Here is a 21,738-nt window from a genome sequence, read left to right as displayed (position 1 = left end):
TGTTCTTGAACAGAACGCAGAGATACTTGCAGTCACTGATAAGGAGCGCGTTGATATTGAACCTTGGGTTGCCTTTGTTTTTATATATTTACTTACTACTAAAATCATTCAGTCATTCAAAGAGGATACACACGAGTGGTACAAGTACTAGCGGTTTATTGTGTTGTGAACACGGTGTGACAATGTTGTTAATATTTCTCGGCTCCATACTGCTGTACTCGGCTGTAACAGCCCATCCTTTTATCGCGTTATTCCTATTTTTCTACATCCCTAAACATTTTTCTTTATTGTTGTAATTATCGTAAAGTAATTTATTGTTAGTTTAATAAGTGTATTTTAGGGTAACGATACAAACGACGTTAAGAAAATGTTATGGATAAGGAAATAGGTTTTCAAGTGCAAGACAGTGACTTCAGTATTTATGGGATTTTCTATATTAAGGTATGTTTAAGACATTTTATGATTACTTTAATATTAATATCTGTCTATTATAATTTACTAGCGGCTCATCCCGGCTTCGCTAGGCTTAAAAAGTTATTTTACAAAAAAATGTTTAGGTACAATTTTTACACATAAACCTTCCTCTTCAATTCTATCTATTAAAAAAACACATCGAATCCGTTGCGGAGGTTTTAAAGATCTGAGCACATAGAGACAGATATCAAAAAGCGACTTTGTATAAACTATGTAGTGATTAATTACATATACTTAATAACACGCTATCCATCGTGAGTTTTCGAACGCTCAAACTATGAGATAGAAGTTGTACACAGGCATCTATAGTTTATTAAAACTGATAGAAATATGCAACACATCAAAAATATTCTTTTGTATGATTAAAACAATAAATCAGGTCCTAACGATTTTCATAACATAAGTGTGAATTATTTGCTAGAGTCACTGAGTAATTGTTGTTGTAAAGTATTCCTGTTTGCTCTTAACCTTTTCACCGCCACGGACGTTAAGAGACGTAAAATTGAAAATCGCTCACGACGCCATCGACGTGATAGCACGTCAAAAATATCACTTTTTTATAGTTCAAAATAAACATACAACAATACGTTTCAAGTGTTTTCTTTCTCCTGTTATTATTACCTAAACATATTTATTACATTATTACACAAAGACATATAATAATTAGACAGTTGTACCTGAAAAAAAAACAAAGTAAATCATCATGCAAAATGTATAAATTTAGCCCGCAAATCCACGCCACAGACGTGAAGACGCGTCAACTAGTGATGTGCAAGGAAAAGGACTACAATCTAAACACTTTATGCAATATTTCGAAAACAAATTGAAATACTTCACTCCTTTCTGAAAAAAAAATTTTTTGTCTGATATGTTTTAAATTAGATTCAATACAAACCTAAATATGTAATAAAACTACCATATCTAGTGATAAACTCATGACTAAATAAGTGCAAATCGATCATTTTGTGGCAACTCTCGCGCATCTCTATTAGCGGAATCCCTTACAGTGCTTCGTACGCCACTGACGGAATCAGACGGCGCGCTCTGACGTCACCCGCGCTGCTGGACACTCGTAGTGTTGTTGCAATACGTTATTAATAATAGGTACATAAATTCTTGTGTATAATAAATTTTTCGTACACCATCTGCGCCACAAAAATGTCTTCAAGTCAAATGACGACAGAAGAGCTGTTGAGAGTGTTAGAAGGTGTAGAAGTGTGTGTCAAAATAAATTTTATAGACTAGAAAAATATTACGAAAATTTTATTTCTACATTTATTAAAATCGTAAGATACGAGTACGAAACAATTGTGCAAAATTGAGTATTGATTATAATTTAACGTATTCAGATGAATGATTAAACGTAACGATATATTATACTTCACTCCGACTTGCCACACTGGTACATCTCTAATATAAGGCGGCAAAATTTGAAATCGCAGCGCTGACCACGCCAGTGGCGTTTCTTAACGTCAAAAGGTGTCGTCACAACTGGGATTAGTGCTGTGACTTTTTGAATAAAATATTTGAATTAAGTACTTTTTTTATGCAAATTGTTCGTGTATATCATTGTTATTTTTGGGTAATGAGTACTGAGTAGTGTAAAGTTGACACATGGGAGAAATTCAATAAAATTTTGTGGTACTTTTATGCAATTTTTACTCATAATATAAGAACACGTAAAATTAATCGAAGTTTTATCGATATACACTTTTCCCGTGACTATTATTTTGTAGGTATAAACGAAGGAATTTATTGCTTGGCGTGGGGAACACCGATTTTCAATATTACTCTGGCGGTGAAAAGGTTAATGCTCTTTTAAAGGATAAGTTAAAAGTTAAAATAAGTCAGTTTTTCCCATGAATCACGTATGATTCATACTAATTGTTTAACTTATGTGTCTAACTGTCTAATAAAAGGACATTTAATAGAACTATTTATTTTTCTTTTAACATATTAATGGCATACTAGTAAAGAAAATAATATTTATGCAGTATTTATGAACATCCATTATTTGAGTTATTTATTTTTAAATTATTATTGTAACGCCAAGCGTATAATTAAACAATAGAAAGAAAAGGATAGAGAATATAATAAGAAGCTGGCTATAAGAATGTTTGCCAAATTAAGGAATAACGTGTAGTTTACTGTTTAGTTATCATTTGAAAGATATTTAGTGATCAAAATGCGGATGTTTAGACTCTTCGCAGACAAAATAAAACCATTTTCTTTCGCGTCATAGATATACATAATCTAATCTAATCCTCTTCTGCTACTTACTATATCAATGTGAGAGTTAGTGAGGATGAAAATTTTGTTCTCTTTCAAGCATAAACTATTAAATGGATTTTAATTAAATTAAGCACACATATACCTGCCTATGTTATAGTATAGTTTATAAATTGGATTAAAACATAGTTTAAATGTTTTACCTCGTGATTTTTTTTACGCAGACGATGTCACAGGCTACAGCAGAGAATTATGCTAAAATTGGCCATAGTTAAACGGAAAGGATCCAACCCACACTATTAAAACACTCCTTGAAGTTAAAATTTTAATATCACGAAAACAATCCAAGTAAAATTCAAACCCGCCATGAAGTTATAGTCCTGAGTTAGTCCCCAAAGTTAAAGTGGAGAATCAATGACGGAATACGATCTGAATTTTAAAGTTAAATATCTCGAAACTACGTCTGTGTGGGTTGGATCGTTTCCGTTTAACTATGGCCAATTTATGTCCCTAAATGCTATATGCTTAAGTTTATTATTCAGATGCACGAAGTATTAGGATAAAAACTTAGGGCTTATTATTCTTAATATCGCTTAACCTCAAAATGAGTCAAACAAAACAAAGTGCGTCAAATTCTTAGAATTTTTTTGCACATATTTATTTTGTATGCATCATAAAACTTAGTGATGTATTGTTGTTATTGTATTCAAAGTATGGAAGCGATTGTTACTTGTATGACCACTGAATATATTATTGGACCCATATTTGAGGAAAATTTATCTTTAGTTGTTTATTAATAGTGATTGCTGCGTCAGAACTCTCAGTATTTTATCAATAATTGCCAGGATTATTGTTTAAGTAGGAACTTCTAATACAAACTACTTCAATTGAGTATATATGTTACTGTAAAAGCCCGAACTGTGGTAAATCCTAAGATTTTCCGGTAAAACCTAAGATTTACCAACTCTCAATGGTAAAAGTCCGAACGTTCTTTTATTTCGAACTTTTACCACCATTTAATTGGCAAATCTTAGGATTTACATAATGACACGGTAAAAGTTGATAAAGTCATATTGTAATGTGTTTGAGCCGTAATATTGCTAGGGATATAATTATATGCCGTAACATAATTATAATGAGAGTTTGAAGATGTCGCCGGAGCCCCGCTTCGCGGGGCTCCTCCTTCTGGGTGGTTTAAAAAAAAATAACCACGAAGGCTGAGGTGGGAGCTTCGCTTCGCTCGCTCCCACCTCAGCCTTCTAACCTAACCTACCCATGTCGGTTTGCCGAAAACTCCTTCTTTATAACTATTAAATTATTTTATATTAGCTACATTTACCTGCCCTTGAGGTATATCCTAAGATTTACCAAGTGAATAGGGGTAAAAGTTCGAAATAATAGAGTTATTTGGACTTTTACCGTTGAGAGTTGGTAAATCTTAGGTCTAACCGGAAAATCTTAGGATTGACCACAGTCCGGGCTTTTACAGTAACATATATACTCAATTGAAGTAGTTTGTATTAGAAGTTGTTGCTTTGTAAATTACCACTCGCTTGCAATATTGCAAGCGAGTGGTAATTTACAAAGCAATTTCTTTTATAGGGTTCCATACCCAAAGAGCTTATCCTTACCCTTCAGGACCCTTCAATGCCTGTCTGTCACCAGGCTGCATCTCGGGAACTGCGATAGTTCATTGCACACGAGTCCAAGTCGCAATTGGCTCGTTTTATTCATAAGTATTTATTTGCATATTTATTTTCTTAACTTAATTTTTGATAACTTATTTATTTACACAACATGCAGCAAATGATACAATCCTTCTAGAATAATTACATTTTCAAGGATCTTTGTTGTACCAACTAATTTCGTGAACGTTAGCGTTAAGGGGTCTACCGAGGTTTCCTTTTATTTCCTAAATAATTATATTGGAGCTTTATGAACAAATAAAAGTTTTTAACACCATGACCAATTAGACTCTGACAAGGAACTAGACCTATTCCTATAACTAGCCAATTCATAATTTTTCTTATTGTTTTGTAACACACAGTATAATATCAGTATAAAAGACAAAAATCACTAACATTTACGTACCCTGTACTAACGCCATCTATTGGAAGAGTTATAAAATAGATATAATTAGTGTTGTAAGTTTACATGTTTCTATTTGCAAGTTATATAGTCGCTTAGATTAAGTTTAAGTATCTTAAACACAGATGTCTACTTAAGCGCTTTTGATAACGTTAAGCTGTTATTAAAATAAAATAGCTATTAATAACACTTAATCGTTAGTGCTTATCACTTTTACTTTATCAGTTAATCTTGTACTTAATGACATTGGTGAAAGTAAATGATTATTGGGTTATTAGGATTTTCCTTTTAGCAACGAAAACTTAAGGCGCTATTTCAACCTTACTGTGATACGACTCTATCTTATAAGGTACAAAGATTGTATTATTAATAAACTGAATTTATTGTAGTATGATGTAAAACTTAAATTTATAAGTTTTTCAACTTGCATGTTTTATCCGTTTTTACCGATTTGCAAAAGACACATCATAGGTTTAATATAAGGCAGTCAATATGATATGCAAATTTTAAATGGATTTATTAAAGAGCGCCTATAACAATATGATACCCAAGATTTCTAACTGCGGATAGTTTGCAGGTTTTTTTTATGAAGGCAATTATAAGTTACTACACATTGTTCATTACCCTTCTATGCGTATGTTATACTGATTTCAATATTTTTATGTCGAATTTAGTAGTATTCACTGAGCCTATGACCAAGGCCAGTATAACCTACGCCTGAACGTCAGGGATTCAAAGGTAAAATGCTTGGTTGCGTTAAATCCCGTATCCTATTAAGTAATAAATATGCAACACTAAAGTTTAAAAGTTAAGAAGAAAACCATTTCTAGAAAACCTATTTTGTTATCTTTATTACAATGTTTGTAATCTCCGACATTTCGGTCAAAAGGGTCATCAGATGTTTATTAATCTGGCGATTAACTCCACGATTAACCAATAGATGACCTATAGATAGTGTAAATCGCTTATCGTATGCACTTGCGCATGACGCGATAACATTCTATCACCAGTCACCACCTGCTGCAGTGTAGTTTTATATATATCTGTTTATATTACCTAATCTAGCCTGCAGCAAAGCTTCGTACTTACATACGATTTTGCTTGATAGTTTTATTTGACAAAGAGTTCAAGTTAGTGAGTAATAATGGCTCTTAACTGTAATAAGATGTATAGTTAGATGGTAAAGTCGTTATAGAGTTTCTTAATATTCGTAAAATCAAAGCTCTGATTTTAATGGTGCGTTTAAAATCACGTTTTATATAATTGTATTATTCGACCGAGGTGTAATTTCTTTATGAAATGAGTTTTGGAACAAGTAAAAATCATGGTTTGAGTATGTTGAATTCAATGGTTTAAATTACTGCTCTATCGAGAAAAACTGTACCTATGCGTAAGAACATTACATGTTTGACCGCATTAGTTTAAATTATTTTAATTATACTTGTAGTGGTACACCTTGGTATTAGTTATTTAGATTACCCACTAAGTCAACCTGAGTTTGAAAAATTCACGTTGAACAGCTACATAACTGCGGCCTAATTAAATGGTTTATGGTTTAGTCTCTACAAAAATGATGGAAACATTTATTTCGTGGTTTAAACTGTATTATTTTAATCATAAAAGATTATTAAAAGTTATACAGACACAGTTTTAAGTATTTGGTTTCCTGAGAAAATTCAATCAATTGACCTTGAAGACCGAGTAAAATAAAGGTTCTATCTTTTTGAAACCAGCGGTAACTACTTAAGGACAGTAATTGCTAATTTCGAAATACAATAATTTTATCATTAGATCAAACTTTTAACATTATGTTTTATAAAAAATAATCGCGATTACACATCAGAATGACGAAGAAGCAGCAACCGTTAAAAAACCACATAGTTTTTCGAAAAAAGATAATAACAGTTTTCATATTTTCCCATACCTTATTTTGATAATATTTCTCGTAATGCAATATGCATTACCGTTCTGATTACCAGGTGAATATCTCAGGGGTTTCCCTCCCGGACATGCCAAGTTCCTCTGGCGATAAGCCAACGTTATTTTCAGAACAGATCGAGTATCTTTCAATCCTAATATATACATTATAAAGCCATATTCATAACGTATGTAAACTGTCACGTCAGATTAAGTTAGTGGTACAAATAAATCTTCTATGTTTGGACGACAACACGCTGTACATATTAATAGATATATGGTGTTGTTAAAATGTAGTTGTTGATGTTTCTACTGCTTTATTTACTGCGTTGGTTTTGTCTTGGTTAATAATGATTCGTTTTTGCTCGCAACTCCGTCTGTGCTGAAAGATTTTTTCGGTTATAATTCTAGTGCCTTTTGAGTTAATAATGCAGCTTTCCGCCTAATTTTGTGGTAAAATAGAAATAGAAAAAGAAGTCAAATCTCTCACATTTTTTGCTCTTTTCTATAAATATTAATAAATTCTTAACTCTGAGATTAAAATTTCGTTACATTAAATTACTATGTATTGTGTTCAGTTTTTTTAAATAGTCATCATTAAACGTCAAGTATGCACATGAAAAACCTATACATTCCATGTGAAATTGTTTATTGCGTCCATAAGTAGTCAGAACAAAACATGAATTTAAATATAAACATCACTGTATTCACTTCACAGTGTAATGTAAATCAATATAATAACTTTAAAGTTATGGATAACCATCACTTTTCAGGTATTATTGAAAAATATCATAATCATAAATATTATAGGCGTCTTCAGACAACTCTACATAATTATATCCGCGTTAAAATGGATAGCATGTGTACGTAAATTGTACAGGTCCATTAATATGTACATACATAATATGAAAGTGTGTTGGTCAATTTATCCTTCTTTCACGGCAAATTTGCCAACCACCGGTTCCTGGGGTACATTTAGCGGTAGTTTATCTATTCAATAGCTTTTAAACTAATATAAAAGACGCTATTGAATAGATAAACTACCGCTAAATATACCTCAGAAACCGGGGGTAAATCGTTTTGGAAGATTATCAAGATGATGCATTATGGAAGGATTTGGATAAATATTAGCAAATGATAAAGACATTGCGGACGGAATTAGACTTTAGTCTCATGCATGTTATGAAAAATGTATGAAAACTTAATGACTGTACTCTTTTGTTGCAATTTACAACTTTTACAGTCTATAGTTTGCAGAGTACAAAGTCTAAAGGTCTACACAGTTAAATTGCAATTTACTTGACGCCAGAAAGGAGCCATATACAATATACTTATGTACATTGTCATATTATTATTAATATGCATTAAACTACATTAAACATTTTATCACCAGACCGTAATCGGGTAAAAGTAATTGTTCCTTATTGCACGTCTGTATATTATTATATTTTAACGAGAGCCTCTTCACGATAATAAGTATTTTAATTAATAAACCTTGAAATGCCATGGAATATCAATTTACGGACATTGACAGTAATACATTGTTTTATATACAACAACTTGAAGATGAATTTTACATTTTATTTACGTATTCTGACGGAAATTATGGGATAACTTTTAAATCGTTTTTTATTCAAAAAATAGTTTTGACAGATTTTCTCACGCAACACGTGCTAAGCCTATTTTTTGAGATTACCTCTTTATTATCAATCCAGTAGCGTGATTTTCTACCTTCGGTATTATAGAGTAACACATACATTTTCAATGTACCTACTTCAAAATTAGTTCCTTCAGCACCCACTAGAAGCGCTGATTTGTGCTTCATACAAAATTTGAGAATAGTTGGCCGGTGAACAATAGTTCATAGAGGCAGGAAATCGTCTCACAGGTGTAACGCCAAATAGTTATTTATATAAAGTTTTTGTATAACAATAAATCTAATTGGAATGGAACACGATACCTGACATTACCAATGTTAAAGGACCGGCAATTTTGCATTGTGAATTCAATCACGAACGTTTGATAGCAGAAATAAAACGTTTGATTTAAACTCAAAATCGGAGTCACGAAGAATCAATAAAATTCAATACTGTCTGACATATGTCAAGCAGGCGCCAGATTTTAAATATATACATACAAGATATATCATCAGGGGCTAGTTTTTAACGAATAAGTGACTAATAGCAGCTACGGTAAATAAAGTATAGTAAATATGCAGGAAAAATCTGTCAAAATTAACGCATCTGACAAATAAAAAGACAGCAGATGCAAAATGTGAAATGTAATGTTTTTTGAGTTAATAATAAAGTTCTTAACTAAAATAATTAACTTAACTAACTTAATCTTCTTCTAATCTAAACTAAGCAGTAATGTTTCTATAGAGGCCTTGTTCTTAGGTAGGTAGTAATGGCGGAAGCCTGCCAAAATAACCAATATATTTGTTGATTTTCCTTCAGAATCACCGTGACATTAAATTACGAAACTATGTAGTTTTAACGAGTTAGCGTATTTACGCGTCTATAAACAGAGTTACGACCTTAAATAAATCTAAATGAATAATTTTATAACATAAATGTACTTTTGTACACTTGTTTATTTCACACAAGTATTCGTTAATTTATTTATCTAGTAAATTACTAAGTTGACTACCATTTTTATAAATAAGACATTTTCTCATTCTTTCAGTCACTGACAGCCACGATGTCTTTTAAAAACTTAAAAATACTCATAATACAACTAACACGATTCTATATAGTCGGTACTATCGAGTATCGAGAGTTTGACATTTAAAAGGTACTGCAGAAATAGTTCCTACGGCGTTCGCTAGGGGCGCTGAACAGATTCTCATACTATATTCCTCGATAGCTAGCCGGATGTTGATAGTAATATAGAGATTCGCGCTACTGGACTTGCAACAGCGAGCATTAAGCCTGTTAATTCGTTAGTCGTTATGTTATTAGGTATTTTAAATATTAAGTTACCTTAAACCTTCGCGTTGCATGTTAAATGTATGTATTCCGGCCAGTACTTACCCTACCAACAAGTTATGTAAACCAAGGTAAAAACTTAATAATTAATTTAATCGCACAATATTAGATAATACTTGAATTTTCCTGTAATGATCAACCCACTTATAAGTATTTTTATACAGAGTGAACAGTTGCAGAACACGTATTAAACTTACTCAAAAGTTTGTTAAATACTATCGATCGCCCACAATTTTATTTGCGAACTTTAGTTTTCAGCTACACTTCTAATAGTAAAAGTGTTATGTTATATAGCCAATAGAGACTGGTGTAACTAGCTCAATAAATGGGTGAAACACAAAAACTAATTTTCAATTTAAACCAGTAATTTCTAAGATATTTTTTTAAACTATCGCGGTTTCTACAAATAAAAATAATTAAATTGCTAAACGGGTCTTAGTTTATTCTTACCGAATTTTCTAGTTTAAACAAAACCTCTTCAGCTTTATATAATTAGTAATATAGATTTATATCTATAAAAAAAGAAAAAGAAAAAGCGTCGACAGTAGAATAAAAAAATGCTGGATGAATATCAACAATGTGAAAATTAATATTCAAACTTTGATGCAGTCAAACACAGCTTTGTTCTGACTCTGACTGTACAATTATACATCAATAATATTAGCGTTAAACATCATGAACATCATGCCCCATACATCAAAGTTAAAAACCGGATCCCATACAAATTGTTGACGTCAAATGACGCAAGCAAACGTAATGGTAAATCTGTACTAGTAATATAAATGTGAAAAGTTTGTTTGTCGGTTTTTTTAAACACACTAATCCCACTATTTAATATTAGAAATGCGAAAGTTTGTAAGTGTAGATAGATGAATGGATATGTTTGTTACTCTTACACGAAAAAACTACTAAACTGATTTAAATGAAATTTACTGCTGGAAACCTTTACCCCATATATTAAGGATGGCTATAGGCTATAATGAAAACGTGTTATAACTAATAGAATGAGGAAGCAATAATAAATAGAAATGTGAAAGCCGGAAAACGTCCACGCCGACAAAGTCGCAAGCGACCACTAGTCTAAAACAAAAATTATATCGGGAGTCGTTTGAAAGTGATCTAATTTTATGTTCAGTATTAAACAAACAGCTATGTATGTTTGTATGTATGTATTTCACAGCTGTTTTGAAACTAAGCTTTTTATTTACGACACGTAGCGCCACACGGCACCACTCGGACTTTTCTACTCAACATCGGAGAATGTAAACTATACTATAAATAGATGTTTTTAAAAGTTGATAATATTTAAATGTTATAGGAAGGAAGTAATATATCAAAATTATTCCGTGTAAATCATGTATATGATATCTACTACCTACATAAAGTTGCCGCAGCAATATACTGTTGAAAGTTTGAAAAAAAAATGAGTTTGACTATGACTTATTTTTCGTCATTATAGTCTACTAAATTTCACTGACTCCATATGTTTAATTTCGCCGCATAAAAAGTAAATAAAACTTAAATGTTTTATCTAAATTCAACAAGTTTCGTAATACGGATAAAAAATTAAGATAGCAAAATTTTCTAAAATATTTTATCTACTGCATTAAATCAATAACTTATCATGACAGCTGTTATTAGACTATCTGTATAGCAACAATATTTTAATCAAGTCATATCAAGAGATAAGCCATTGAGCTCTTCCGTGCCTATAAGAAGAAAATTCAAATTCACTTTCATCAACTGAACAAAAATAATATTCTAATTTGTTTTCATTACTCTCATTAATTACTAATCTTTAACTGACATATAATACAATACAATACGTAAAGAACTACCTACTAGTCTAACGTTTCTAGTGTCCATTTTAACATTTCTGGTTAAGCATCGTTTAGCTTAGCAGGTACAATTTTACAAATGTTACGTACATTTACTGTTAGTTTACCTACTGGATAGCATATTCGACAAACTTTTACATAGTTCACGGCTTATTTGGCCATAACATAATATTATCATAGTCTTGATGCTGTGGAGCTGGCTCTAAACATTATACTATCACGGTCTTGCAAATTGAGTCATTGAAAACTGATATCCAGTCGTAAGTTGTTAGTCTAGCTAGGCCAAATGTATGACAAGACTAAAAGCTGTTATACTCCCGGAAGGCGTAGGCATGAAATACCTCATACCCATATTCTGTGGGTGACGGTAAGTCTGTAACCAGTGTAGTTGTAGGTGTACTTGTAGTGAGGTCATCTGGCAAAAGTTCAGTCACTTTGAAATATTAGCTGTTATATGATACCGTCTGGGGAAAGTCATACGTCGGCGTTGATTGATATTGATGAAAAACGTTTTTAAAACTGTTTAATACGAATCTGTAAGAGGTTATTTCAGTTTGTGTGTGTAGCAGCAGGCCGTGGAACTATCGAATAGATTCTGTAAAGAAAATTATTTCGCTGATGGATGTTATGTTATTATGATTTATCAACATTTAAACAGATATGAATTGTTTGATTTGTACTCAAAATACTTCTCAGAAAGAATCACTTTAAACAGCTTGCTAAAAACGTATCTGTATTTTTTTGCGTGAAGTCAAAAGTAGAAGCGAGAGTTCAAGTTCATATGTAACCATACGAATAATTGGAAAGTCACTGTAAGTTAAAACAAAAACAAAAACATGACAAAAGTAAAGTTAATCAAAATTGGCAAACCATTTTATGAAAAACAAATTAAATAACTAACGCCCATGACACAGTAATACGAAAAGACAAGTAAACATGTTTTTTTCTATGAAAAGAGGAAAGGGGACAGGAAAATAATAAAATAGAAAGAATACTTTGAAAACATTGGTCAAGTGACGGTAATGGAACGATGTGTTAATAACTTTATCCGTTGAATTTCATTCAGTACATTAGAGAAATAACTTTGAGACTATATACTTCGCAATAAGATTCTCTATTTATTACTAGGCCTCAAAAAACTTTCTCAAGAATGTGAAATAAATTTCGGGATGAAAAATATCATGTTTATTTTGTGGATTATTTATTCGTTGCCCTGTTGTTAGTTTTGGTCGCAAAAGCGATCTTTCATGTGACTGATGATCATGAAATTTGTTCAATATATTTGTGTTTTTGATTCAACTTGATATTTTTATGATATCTGGTGCTATGTTGAAACTTTCAAAAAGTTTTGAACAAAAATCGTTTCGTATATGTTACGAATTGCTAAACTAGGCTAGGGTAACTGTTAATAATCCATCAGATATTAAATTGTAAAATAGAGACTAAATTATAACAGTATTTTTATTCGCGGGTCATTTGTCACTGACATATTTTCTAATGATGTTGTTAGGTAACATTATAAAAAAATAATGTAACGCCTATGTTGTATCCGGCCGTCCGAAAATTTTAAAATTAATATTTTCCATACAATTTAGTATATCCTGTTACAGGCCTATTAGTTTAGAATATTTGTAATGAATCGTATTACTTTAACGTTTTAGCGCAATGTCAAATTTAATATAATAAGATTAACTTTATAAAAATAGTATTATAGACCTAAATCAAAAGTGTACATAGGTACTAGTAGTACTCTCTCGTTGCGTCTACATACATACATTTTACATAAACATAGTTATACCTAAAGCAAATGTGCAGACAATATACATAGCTAAAAAAAACATAATGTAAACTGATTATAAAGAAAAGCAAACAGCGAGAAACAATCAAACCATCAACGTGGGCAGAACATATGAATGGAAGGGTTCAGTAGTTTATACTGTGTTGTAAATAAAGGTGACGCCATGATGTATTTACGTACGAATTATGTACATAATGTACGTAGTTGAAGTAGTGGTAGATCCCGCCCGCCCCCGCAGCGCTAGCCGGCTTTGGGCGGGCGGCATCACCGCTTACAGTCTACAAGCCGAGTTCGAAGCGAAAGCTCGCTCCCAAAGCCAAGTGTAACAGTTTTGTGACTTAATAAAAATGGCTGTACGTATTGCCATATACACTTTTTTACAATTACTACACTAACTAACATATTTGATTAAAAATCTTCTATTACACTTTTTAGTGAAATGTAAACTCTATACCTTTCTATCTATTGATACAATATACTATTGCTTATTCTCATAACATTATAATTTATTGTTATACACAAATTGCCAAGCCGTTTGTTTAAATTAAACACGTTCAGTTCATTCAAATATCATAAAGTTTCGTTTGTATTGTAATTCACACTTCGTTATGCTTTTGTTTATTTAAATAGACTATAACACATAAACATTGTTCTAAAAATTAGTTCAACTGTATAGTAGCAGTTTATAATGATGTCGAGTGTTTGTTGACGTCAATCGTCAGTAGCATGTTTCAGAATACTTTAGATTAATGAGAGTTGCGCGGGCGCAGCTGTCTCTCCCGTCGTGATCTAACCCCTTTAACTAAAAAGGTTTCCAGATAAAACCCATCACGGGATCAAGCGATCTGTTTCGTAAACTCTCAGCTATTTTTAACCGTGATGCTGGAATCCGTCCGTTCGCCATCAAACTACTTGGCACTGGAACGAGCGTTTTACGGCCAACGTTCGAGACTTGCATAAGATCCGATATTTTTTTAAAAGAATTTATGGGTTTCCTCCCAAACAGCAGGCGCCGGAATTTTTAACTGACGTTAATCTTGACTAATCCCGTTTTATGTTTGAGAAATGTACTCTATTAATAAGAGAAAGTATGTGTAATAAAATGTTGTTTATGTTTTAGCCTAGGAACAAGGAACAAGAACAGGAGGTGCTGACCTGGATCAGCGCTGTCATCGGTGAGCCTCTCAACGGTAATTATGAAGACATCCTGAAGGACGGCATCGTCCTTTGCAAACTCGCCAACAAACTGTCTCCAGGATCAGTCAAGAAGATCCAAGAGAGGGGAACCAACTTCCAGCTAATGGAAAACATTCAGAGGTATTGTATGACCAATACATTACGTGTTTTCTAAACAAAAACTAGTACACGCTGCCAAGACGAGACAATTATTAGTCTAAGGAAAATTGTTTAGAAATATAATTATTTTAAAAGCAATCTTAACGTGTTTCAGGTTCCAAGCCGCCATTAAGAAATATGGAGTGCCAGAAGAAGAAATTTTCCAGACTGCCGATCTGTTCGAGAGGCGTAACATTCCTCAAGTCACTCTGTGCTTATACGCGCTAGGCAGAATTGTACGTATCCCATATCTAACTACAGAAATGTATCATTCGACGCCTTGTTTGTTTCACATATTAATAAATTTGTTTTCTTTTAGACCCAGAAGCATCCAGAATGGACCGGCCCTCAACTTGGACCCAAGATGGCAGACAAGAACGAGCGTAACTTCACAGAGGAGCAGCTCCGCGCGCATGAGGGTGAACTGAACCTTCAGATGGGCTTCAACAAGGGAGCTTCACAGTCAGGCCATGGCGGCTTCGGCAACACCCGCCATATGTAAAAACGTGGTCGCCCGTCGCCGCGTGTCAACTCTCAACGCCACTTGTCTTTCCCAACGCTTGCCAATGAGTTATGAGACCAATGCCGAACTATTCGGTGGAAAAAACAGTATTTTTGTCTGTATGTCAATTGAAGGTCGAAATTATTATGATATTTTTCTTCTAAGTCAATGTCTGCAATGCTTAACAACGTCAAAGATCGTGTGATAGTCTTAAATATAAACTTATTAGTAGGTACCTATTAATCCTAACAATGCTACTTCGTTAAGTATTTTTTTACCAATATTTAATTGTAAATATTTAACTTTATCTAATAAATATCGTTTGTAAGTATGTTTTGTTTTATTTTGGCTCTTGATAAAAAGTGCAGGGTAATAAAATTAGCCGTCTATTGCCGTCAGCGCTATACGATGTTTTGACTACAAATTGTAAACATTTTAGTTTTTTACGTAATAAATTGTTTTCATCCGTCACGTAAAGAATGTGATCTTTCATATCTGTATGTAATATGTTAGAGATTTGCGTAAACAATAAATAATATTTTTCTCACTATTTATTGTTGTCATAAATAACGACATCCGGTATTTGTGCACATGACATTGAAGTCAAACGCATCCTTCATGAAGTACTGCAACAATAATATAATAAAAATGCATGGAATGATATAACAAAAAACGCTAACTGTTTAAATTAATTGCAGTAAGTAATTTGTTTACAGTATTGTTAATTGTATTTACATTTGTAATTACTTGTTTCATGAGAGAGATACGTTTATTCGTACTGCTTCTTTTCCTTTTCTTTTATAACCGTCTTAAAAAAAGACAGGAGGTTCACAATTGACTGTTTATTATGTTTTCGTACATATATAAAATCGCATTTATTGCCCTTAGGGATATGAAGAGACCAGTTATTTATTTATGTTTGTTACCTATCTAAAAATGAAATTCAAATTATTCATTAATATACAAATATGAATAAATATCAGAGATAAAGATTTTTGATTGCTACCCTTCAAGACTATATCCATGTTTACAGTTTTTACATTCAAATTTCCACCTTGAGGACGTAAAAATGTCAACATAATAATTTATAGGCATTGGATGTCTTCTATATTTTAGTATGCATCGTGTTGCCATGCCCACATAATGAAATGCATCGTAATTTAATTTTCGTTTCTTCGCGCAGCTGTCACGTAGTGCGGGTAGTGCCAAACTTTCCTAATCTCGGATTAACAATTGAAAACCTTGAATATCGAATTTCTTCCCACGATAACATTTAAGCACCTATTTTATAATTATTATATTAATATGATAGGCTGTTCATATTTCATTTGTTATCAATAGATCGATTTAAAAATTCTGCTATATATTACGTTTTTTCTTTAAGTCAAAGTATTGAAAATTATTTACAATTTGTTGGTTTTTTCTTTTTGGCAGATAGTTATAAGTCTTTTGTAGTTAAAGTGTTCTAGAAGAGCTAATTATAGCAGTTACGGTAATGTATTAAGGTAGACTTTATGCAAAAAGGGCGACACCGCCTGTTCGTCTCCATTTTTACGTACATTTTCTGTCTTTGATCTATACTATAGATCTATTGGCAAGTTGACAGTTTCACGTATTTAGGTAATTAAAAGCCCTTAAGTAGCTATTCTCTCATTGGCAATAATAAATAATTATATTATGGGCGGTACATGGACGTGACACCAAATTCGCATGGCGCCAAATCGTTTTCCTCAGCGAATAAATCTAATTTTGTTTTGATATCTAAATCTAGAACTTTAGATTAATTTATACTTTTTCCCAAAATATCTTAATGGAATGTCTGGACTTGATGTCTCATTTATTAAACTCAGTCTTGGTCTGTCAAGTATACTGCCAAATATTTAATACAGTAAATTATACATTCTCATTTAATTTGTATCTTGCGTTTACTTTTGTTTTCGTTCAGTTTTTATGTTTCGCGTGCGTACGTAACTTCAACAGTTTAACTAAATAAGTGCCTGAATCAAACATTTTAAAATGTTCTGAAAAAGTACCTAAAAACTAGAAAAAAGACTACGTCAATTGTATGGAGAGCAGTTTTTTAAACTAAGTCTATTAAAATCTCGTACTGAACTCTTTTTGATCGGCAGAACTCAATAAATACGTTATGAAACTGCAATTTATATAAAACTCTTCATAACATACGAACCAAAATATAAATAGAAAATGAGGGCAACAAACCTATTCCATTCATTCTTCCTATCCAAATCTTTTGATGTTGTATTTCATAAAATACTTCGGCTACAAGTGGCCAATGTCACATCGCAATATTATTTACGACGAACACTAGCTTCGTGCTATTTAGATTAAAGACAAAGACACTAGAGGTCATTCAACCTGCCCATTCAGTTGTTTTACAAGCTCATCTTCTCAAAGGTGTTTAGAAATAGCGAATAGTTTAGTTTTACGGCTGTGGTTTTGTAAAGACTGGAACAGAAGCGATTTGTATTGAATTCTTTAGTGCACGCATTGCATGTGTGAACGCCAAATATTTTTGCATTTTTTTGGATTCATTAATCTTTCTTAGGTGTCGTGGAGAAAGATGTGAAATGAATTGCAATGTTTATTCGAAATCTTAAATTGCTTTGTTTTTAGATTGTTTGTTCATTACTATCGCTACACAATGCAAAAAATTGAAATAAAACCATTAACTACACAAAAACCAATGGTTGTAAAATGAATGGGACACGCAAAAAAGAAAAGCTCGTTGTTTCATAGGTACAACTGTCTTAATCGATCAATCGAGAAAGATTTTCGTAGGTTAAATTCAATTTTTAAATAATGTTGGTGGTAAAGTTTACGGTAAATATGATATTTTGTTTCCAAGTTTACCGAACAGATTTCAATAATAATTTAGGGAGGTTACGTCAAATTGTCTAAGACGAGCAATAATTCTACATTGTTATTTACAACTTCTGTTATTATAAGAAACACGTTACCATTTGTTTACGAAAGTAACTATAGAATAAATGATTACATCATTTCGGGTTCCAGAAAGAGAAGTTCCATCATCGCGTGGGCAACTCGGTTACGATGAAAATTGTTTATCTTGACCAACGGCCAAGGCGCTGAGATGCAGATTTATACACACAATGACACTACATATTATAACAGACGACTAATTAGTTATAATTACGAGGTAATCACTCCAAGGTCAAGGGAAAACAAGAGATATATTAAGACATACAGTTTCTTAGGTAAAATCTGTAGTAATTACAAAGTACTCTCGTAATTTGGCAACGTGTCAAGTTTCCTTGCGTGTTTTGGTTCGTTTATAAAAAACGATTTACGTACGCACGCGTAGATGGATTTCACACTGGCGGTAACGGAAGTTTTTCGAAGTGACAAGTTCTTAATTAGTTTTTCCTTTGAATCTCATTAATAACTGTCACTTTAGTTTAGTGGTTACTAACTCGATCGCAGATGTTCGGTTAATTAGAACTTCCTGTTAGAAAATTTTTGGTAGTAGCCCGCAGTTCGACTTGCGCTTTGGATATAGCCAGGGGACTGAAATGTTACAATAATACGTTGGTAACACAAAAAATTCATCTAATTTGTCTCTTTGAGGAAAAAAGGTCTTCCTCCTATAAAGCTCGTAAACAGATGTTTCAAGGTCTCATACTCGTAAAGTGATCTAAATCAATTCAGAGAATAACATCAGCGATTTGTCATTTCGAAACAGTTTCAAAAAAATCTTGTCCCAACAGTTTAGTCCATTAGGTATTTGCTAAGAACTTAAAAATCTTCCAATCGAAATAGAATTACTTAATATAATCTAGAAACTTGTTTGTTTTGAATGTTTATTGCAAAATACATACACGCGTACAGTTTATGTAAATGTGATGTATTTTTCTTAATATTGTTCGACTTGTGTCAGATTGTCTCAGTGTCCGTCGACGCTGCGTATCGTAAACGTTGTCACGTACAGTGTGAAGTAACCTTTAGCGCCTGTCAATAACTTTCGCAGACACTAATGTTTCCTGATTTTCTGAATTGAAGAATAATTAATGAAGTAAATAAATTTTCGTTAACGAATAGCAGTTTTTAATCATTGTTACTGTATTTGAACTGTTTCCAAATAATGTATGCGAAATCAGGTTAAGTTAAAATACAACGCAGTTGCTATTTACGTGTCATTGTTTTAAACAAACATAAAATCACGCCCTTTTTCAACTTGGTACGTTCTTACAAACTTCCTTTGCTTCATTCCCATCCATAAATGTGTTTATTTTATTATCTGTTATTGTTTTAACCTTTCATAGTATTTATATAACAAAAATATATATCGTAGACATTCGTAAGTCGAAAAAACTAAAGCTTTTTCTTGTATTTAGGTATATGGTTTTGTAGAATCAAATCTACTAATTAATATTTATATATTATGGACTATGGAATATTTGAGGAAATCGTCATGGCTTTACCGCCCCCACATTCCAGGAGGAAGAGGAGACTCTTGCCTGGCAGTGGGACATTAATCATATAAAATGTTCTATGTACATAAGAATATTCCAGCCCATTTAAAAGTTCCGTTTTTTTATTAATTGTTTTTATCAATGAAAACCATCTTATTAATTACACTATACTTTATCTAACGTATTAACCTAGACAGATCAGATACAAATGCAATACAGCCAGTTCACGTGTAATAGTTGCAATTATTTCACAATCACTTTTGGTAGAGCTAGTATGTTGCACCGATTGCGGAGGGTTATGGGTCAAAGTCGTTCGTTGAACTCGAGGACAACATGTGAATTGTTATAAAACTCTTAAGAAATATGCTTTGGGATTTGAAGTTATGTGTTTTTTGAAGAGTCTACGGCTTTAAACTAACAAAGAAAAGATAATCTGCAAAGAGTTGCCTAGAGCTACCTAACAAAGGGGAGTTCGCAATAATTTATGAAAAGACACCTAGTGTGGGATCTCCACCTCAAGGGATTTTATAAGGGGGTACCTAAACATTGCTTTGTACCTCTATTACATTTTTGTAGCAGTACAAAATCCTTAGTCCTTTTTAAGAAAGAACAAGCGCACTAAAATAACTAGAAGGAAATATTGGTTTCAAAAACGATAATGATTCTTGACTTAATAGTTATATTTTTTGTCACTGTAATCTATACTAATATAATAAAGCTGAAGAGTTTGTTTGTTTGTTTGTTTGTTTGTTTGTTTGAACGCGCTAATCTCAGGAACTACTGGTCCGATTTGAAAAATTCTTTCACAGTTAGATAGCCCATTTATCGAGGAAGGCTATAGGCTATATATCATCACGCTATGACCAATAGGAGCAGAGTACCAGTGAAAAATGTTACAAAAACGGGGAAAATTATGTCTCTCTTATGTGACGCAAGCGAAGTTGCGCGGGTCAGCTAGTTACAGGATATAGCACTTAGCCGTAATTTATAAAATCTGTTCTTATTATTTTAATTAGATTAAATAACTTTGGATTTTCGAATCTTAAAAAAAAATACATACTATTAAGATTAACACGCATCCTGTATTGGCCTTGGTCATTGTATTTATAATACTTTATAAAAATATAAACAACATCTAAATAAATTAAGTTTCTAAAAGTGCACGAATTGGATGCTGTCCAGTAGTTTCCGAGATTATTTCAGACATAGACACTAACACTTACCATGCAGCGATCTGTATTAAAGAAATATTGAAGCTTTTAAATCCAGAAAATAGGTTAAACAAGAATGAATTACAGACGCCGCTAAAATGGATTCGAGTGAACCCATCAACGAAAGAAAGAGTGTCAAATAAAAATAAAGTGGCATGAAAACCGTTGGATATGTCTGGCCATCGAAATGATGTTAGAAATATATAACGAGCTGCGAACGCAACAAATATCTTATGATGACATTCCAGTTAAAAACATATAAAAATATAATTCACAAATATACACCTTTCTCTTTTTTTCTTCGTCATTTATCTAACTCCCACGCATTGCTATGAGCTTTACAAGCTGACCTCTTTGTCCCTTTGCATCACACTACGATTTGAGGTCAACCGGCGACTCGAACCAATGTCGTTATCTCTACAAAGCTCTCAGACGATGCGTCTACATTAAAATGTCAAAAGACAAATTACGTGCTAACATGATCATATTGCAAAGTAATTCACTCAAGTGTCTTGTAAAAATATTAGGGATTTATTGAGAATTTACGTCATGTTTTGGTTTTAATAATCAGTGTCTTAACCCTACTGTGGTAAAAACAAGCATTTCAATTCTCGGTTGATCAATTTATGAATACGGCTCAGTTATTAATATTATACACGAATATGTATCTAAAAATAGCAATCCACATGAATGCATGCGTGACGAACTGAGCAATAAATTTTGTACGAGATCGTCTTCTTGGCTAACGCAAGGTTGTGTATAAACAGAGGAAAACTGGCTACCGTTTGAGCAAAACATAACACACCTTCGTTTCTAAAGGTTTCGTTATGTAAGAGATGCAAGGTTTATACTCGTATATGAATATCGCTAAGTATAATACAAGAATCGCGCAATATTATGTTCGCTTA

The 21,738-nt window shown here is 32.5% G+C and overlaps 2 protein-coding genes across 3 annotated transcripts in view; one reads left to right on the top strand and one right to left on the bottom strand.

Annotated features, from left to right (window-relative positions):
• The window catches only part of LOC142975336 (muscle-specific protein 20-like), a 33,670-nt gene that overhangs the window by 3,035 nt on the left and 8,897 nt on the right, over positions 1-21,738 (bottom strand). The window lies entirely within an intron of this gene.
• On the top strand, positions 180-15,499 carry LOC142975335 (myophilin). Of its 2 annotated transcripts, none has more exons than XM_076118118.1 (4): positions 180-441; positions 14,452-14,648; positions 14,782-14,902; positions 14,986-15,499. In XM_076118118.1, the coding sequence occupies exons 1-4, from the start codon at positions 373-375 to the stop codon at positions 15,166-15,168; spliced, it is 570 nt and encodes a 189-aa protein (XP_075974233.1). In that variant the 5' UTR covers positions 180-372; the 3' UTR covers positions 15,169-15,499. The 2 variants fall into 2 exon arrangements, with proteins under 2 accessions (XP_075974233.1, XP_075974235.1); XM_076118120.1 differs by lacking the exon at positions 180-441 and adding an exon at positions 13,535-13,684.

Source organism: Anticarsia gemmatalis, chromosome 9 (genome assembly GCF_050436995.1).
Source record: "Anticarsia gemmatalis isolate Benzon Research Colony breed Stoneville strain chromosome 9, ilAntGemm2 primary, whole genome shotgun sequence".
NCBI lineage: Eukaryota > Metazoa > Arthropoda > Insecta > Lepidoptera > Erebidae > Anticarsia > Anticarsia gemmatalis.
This window is presented reverse-complemented; position numbering and strand designations above follow the sequence as displayed.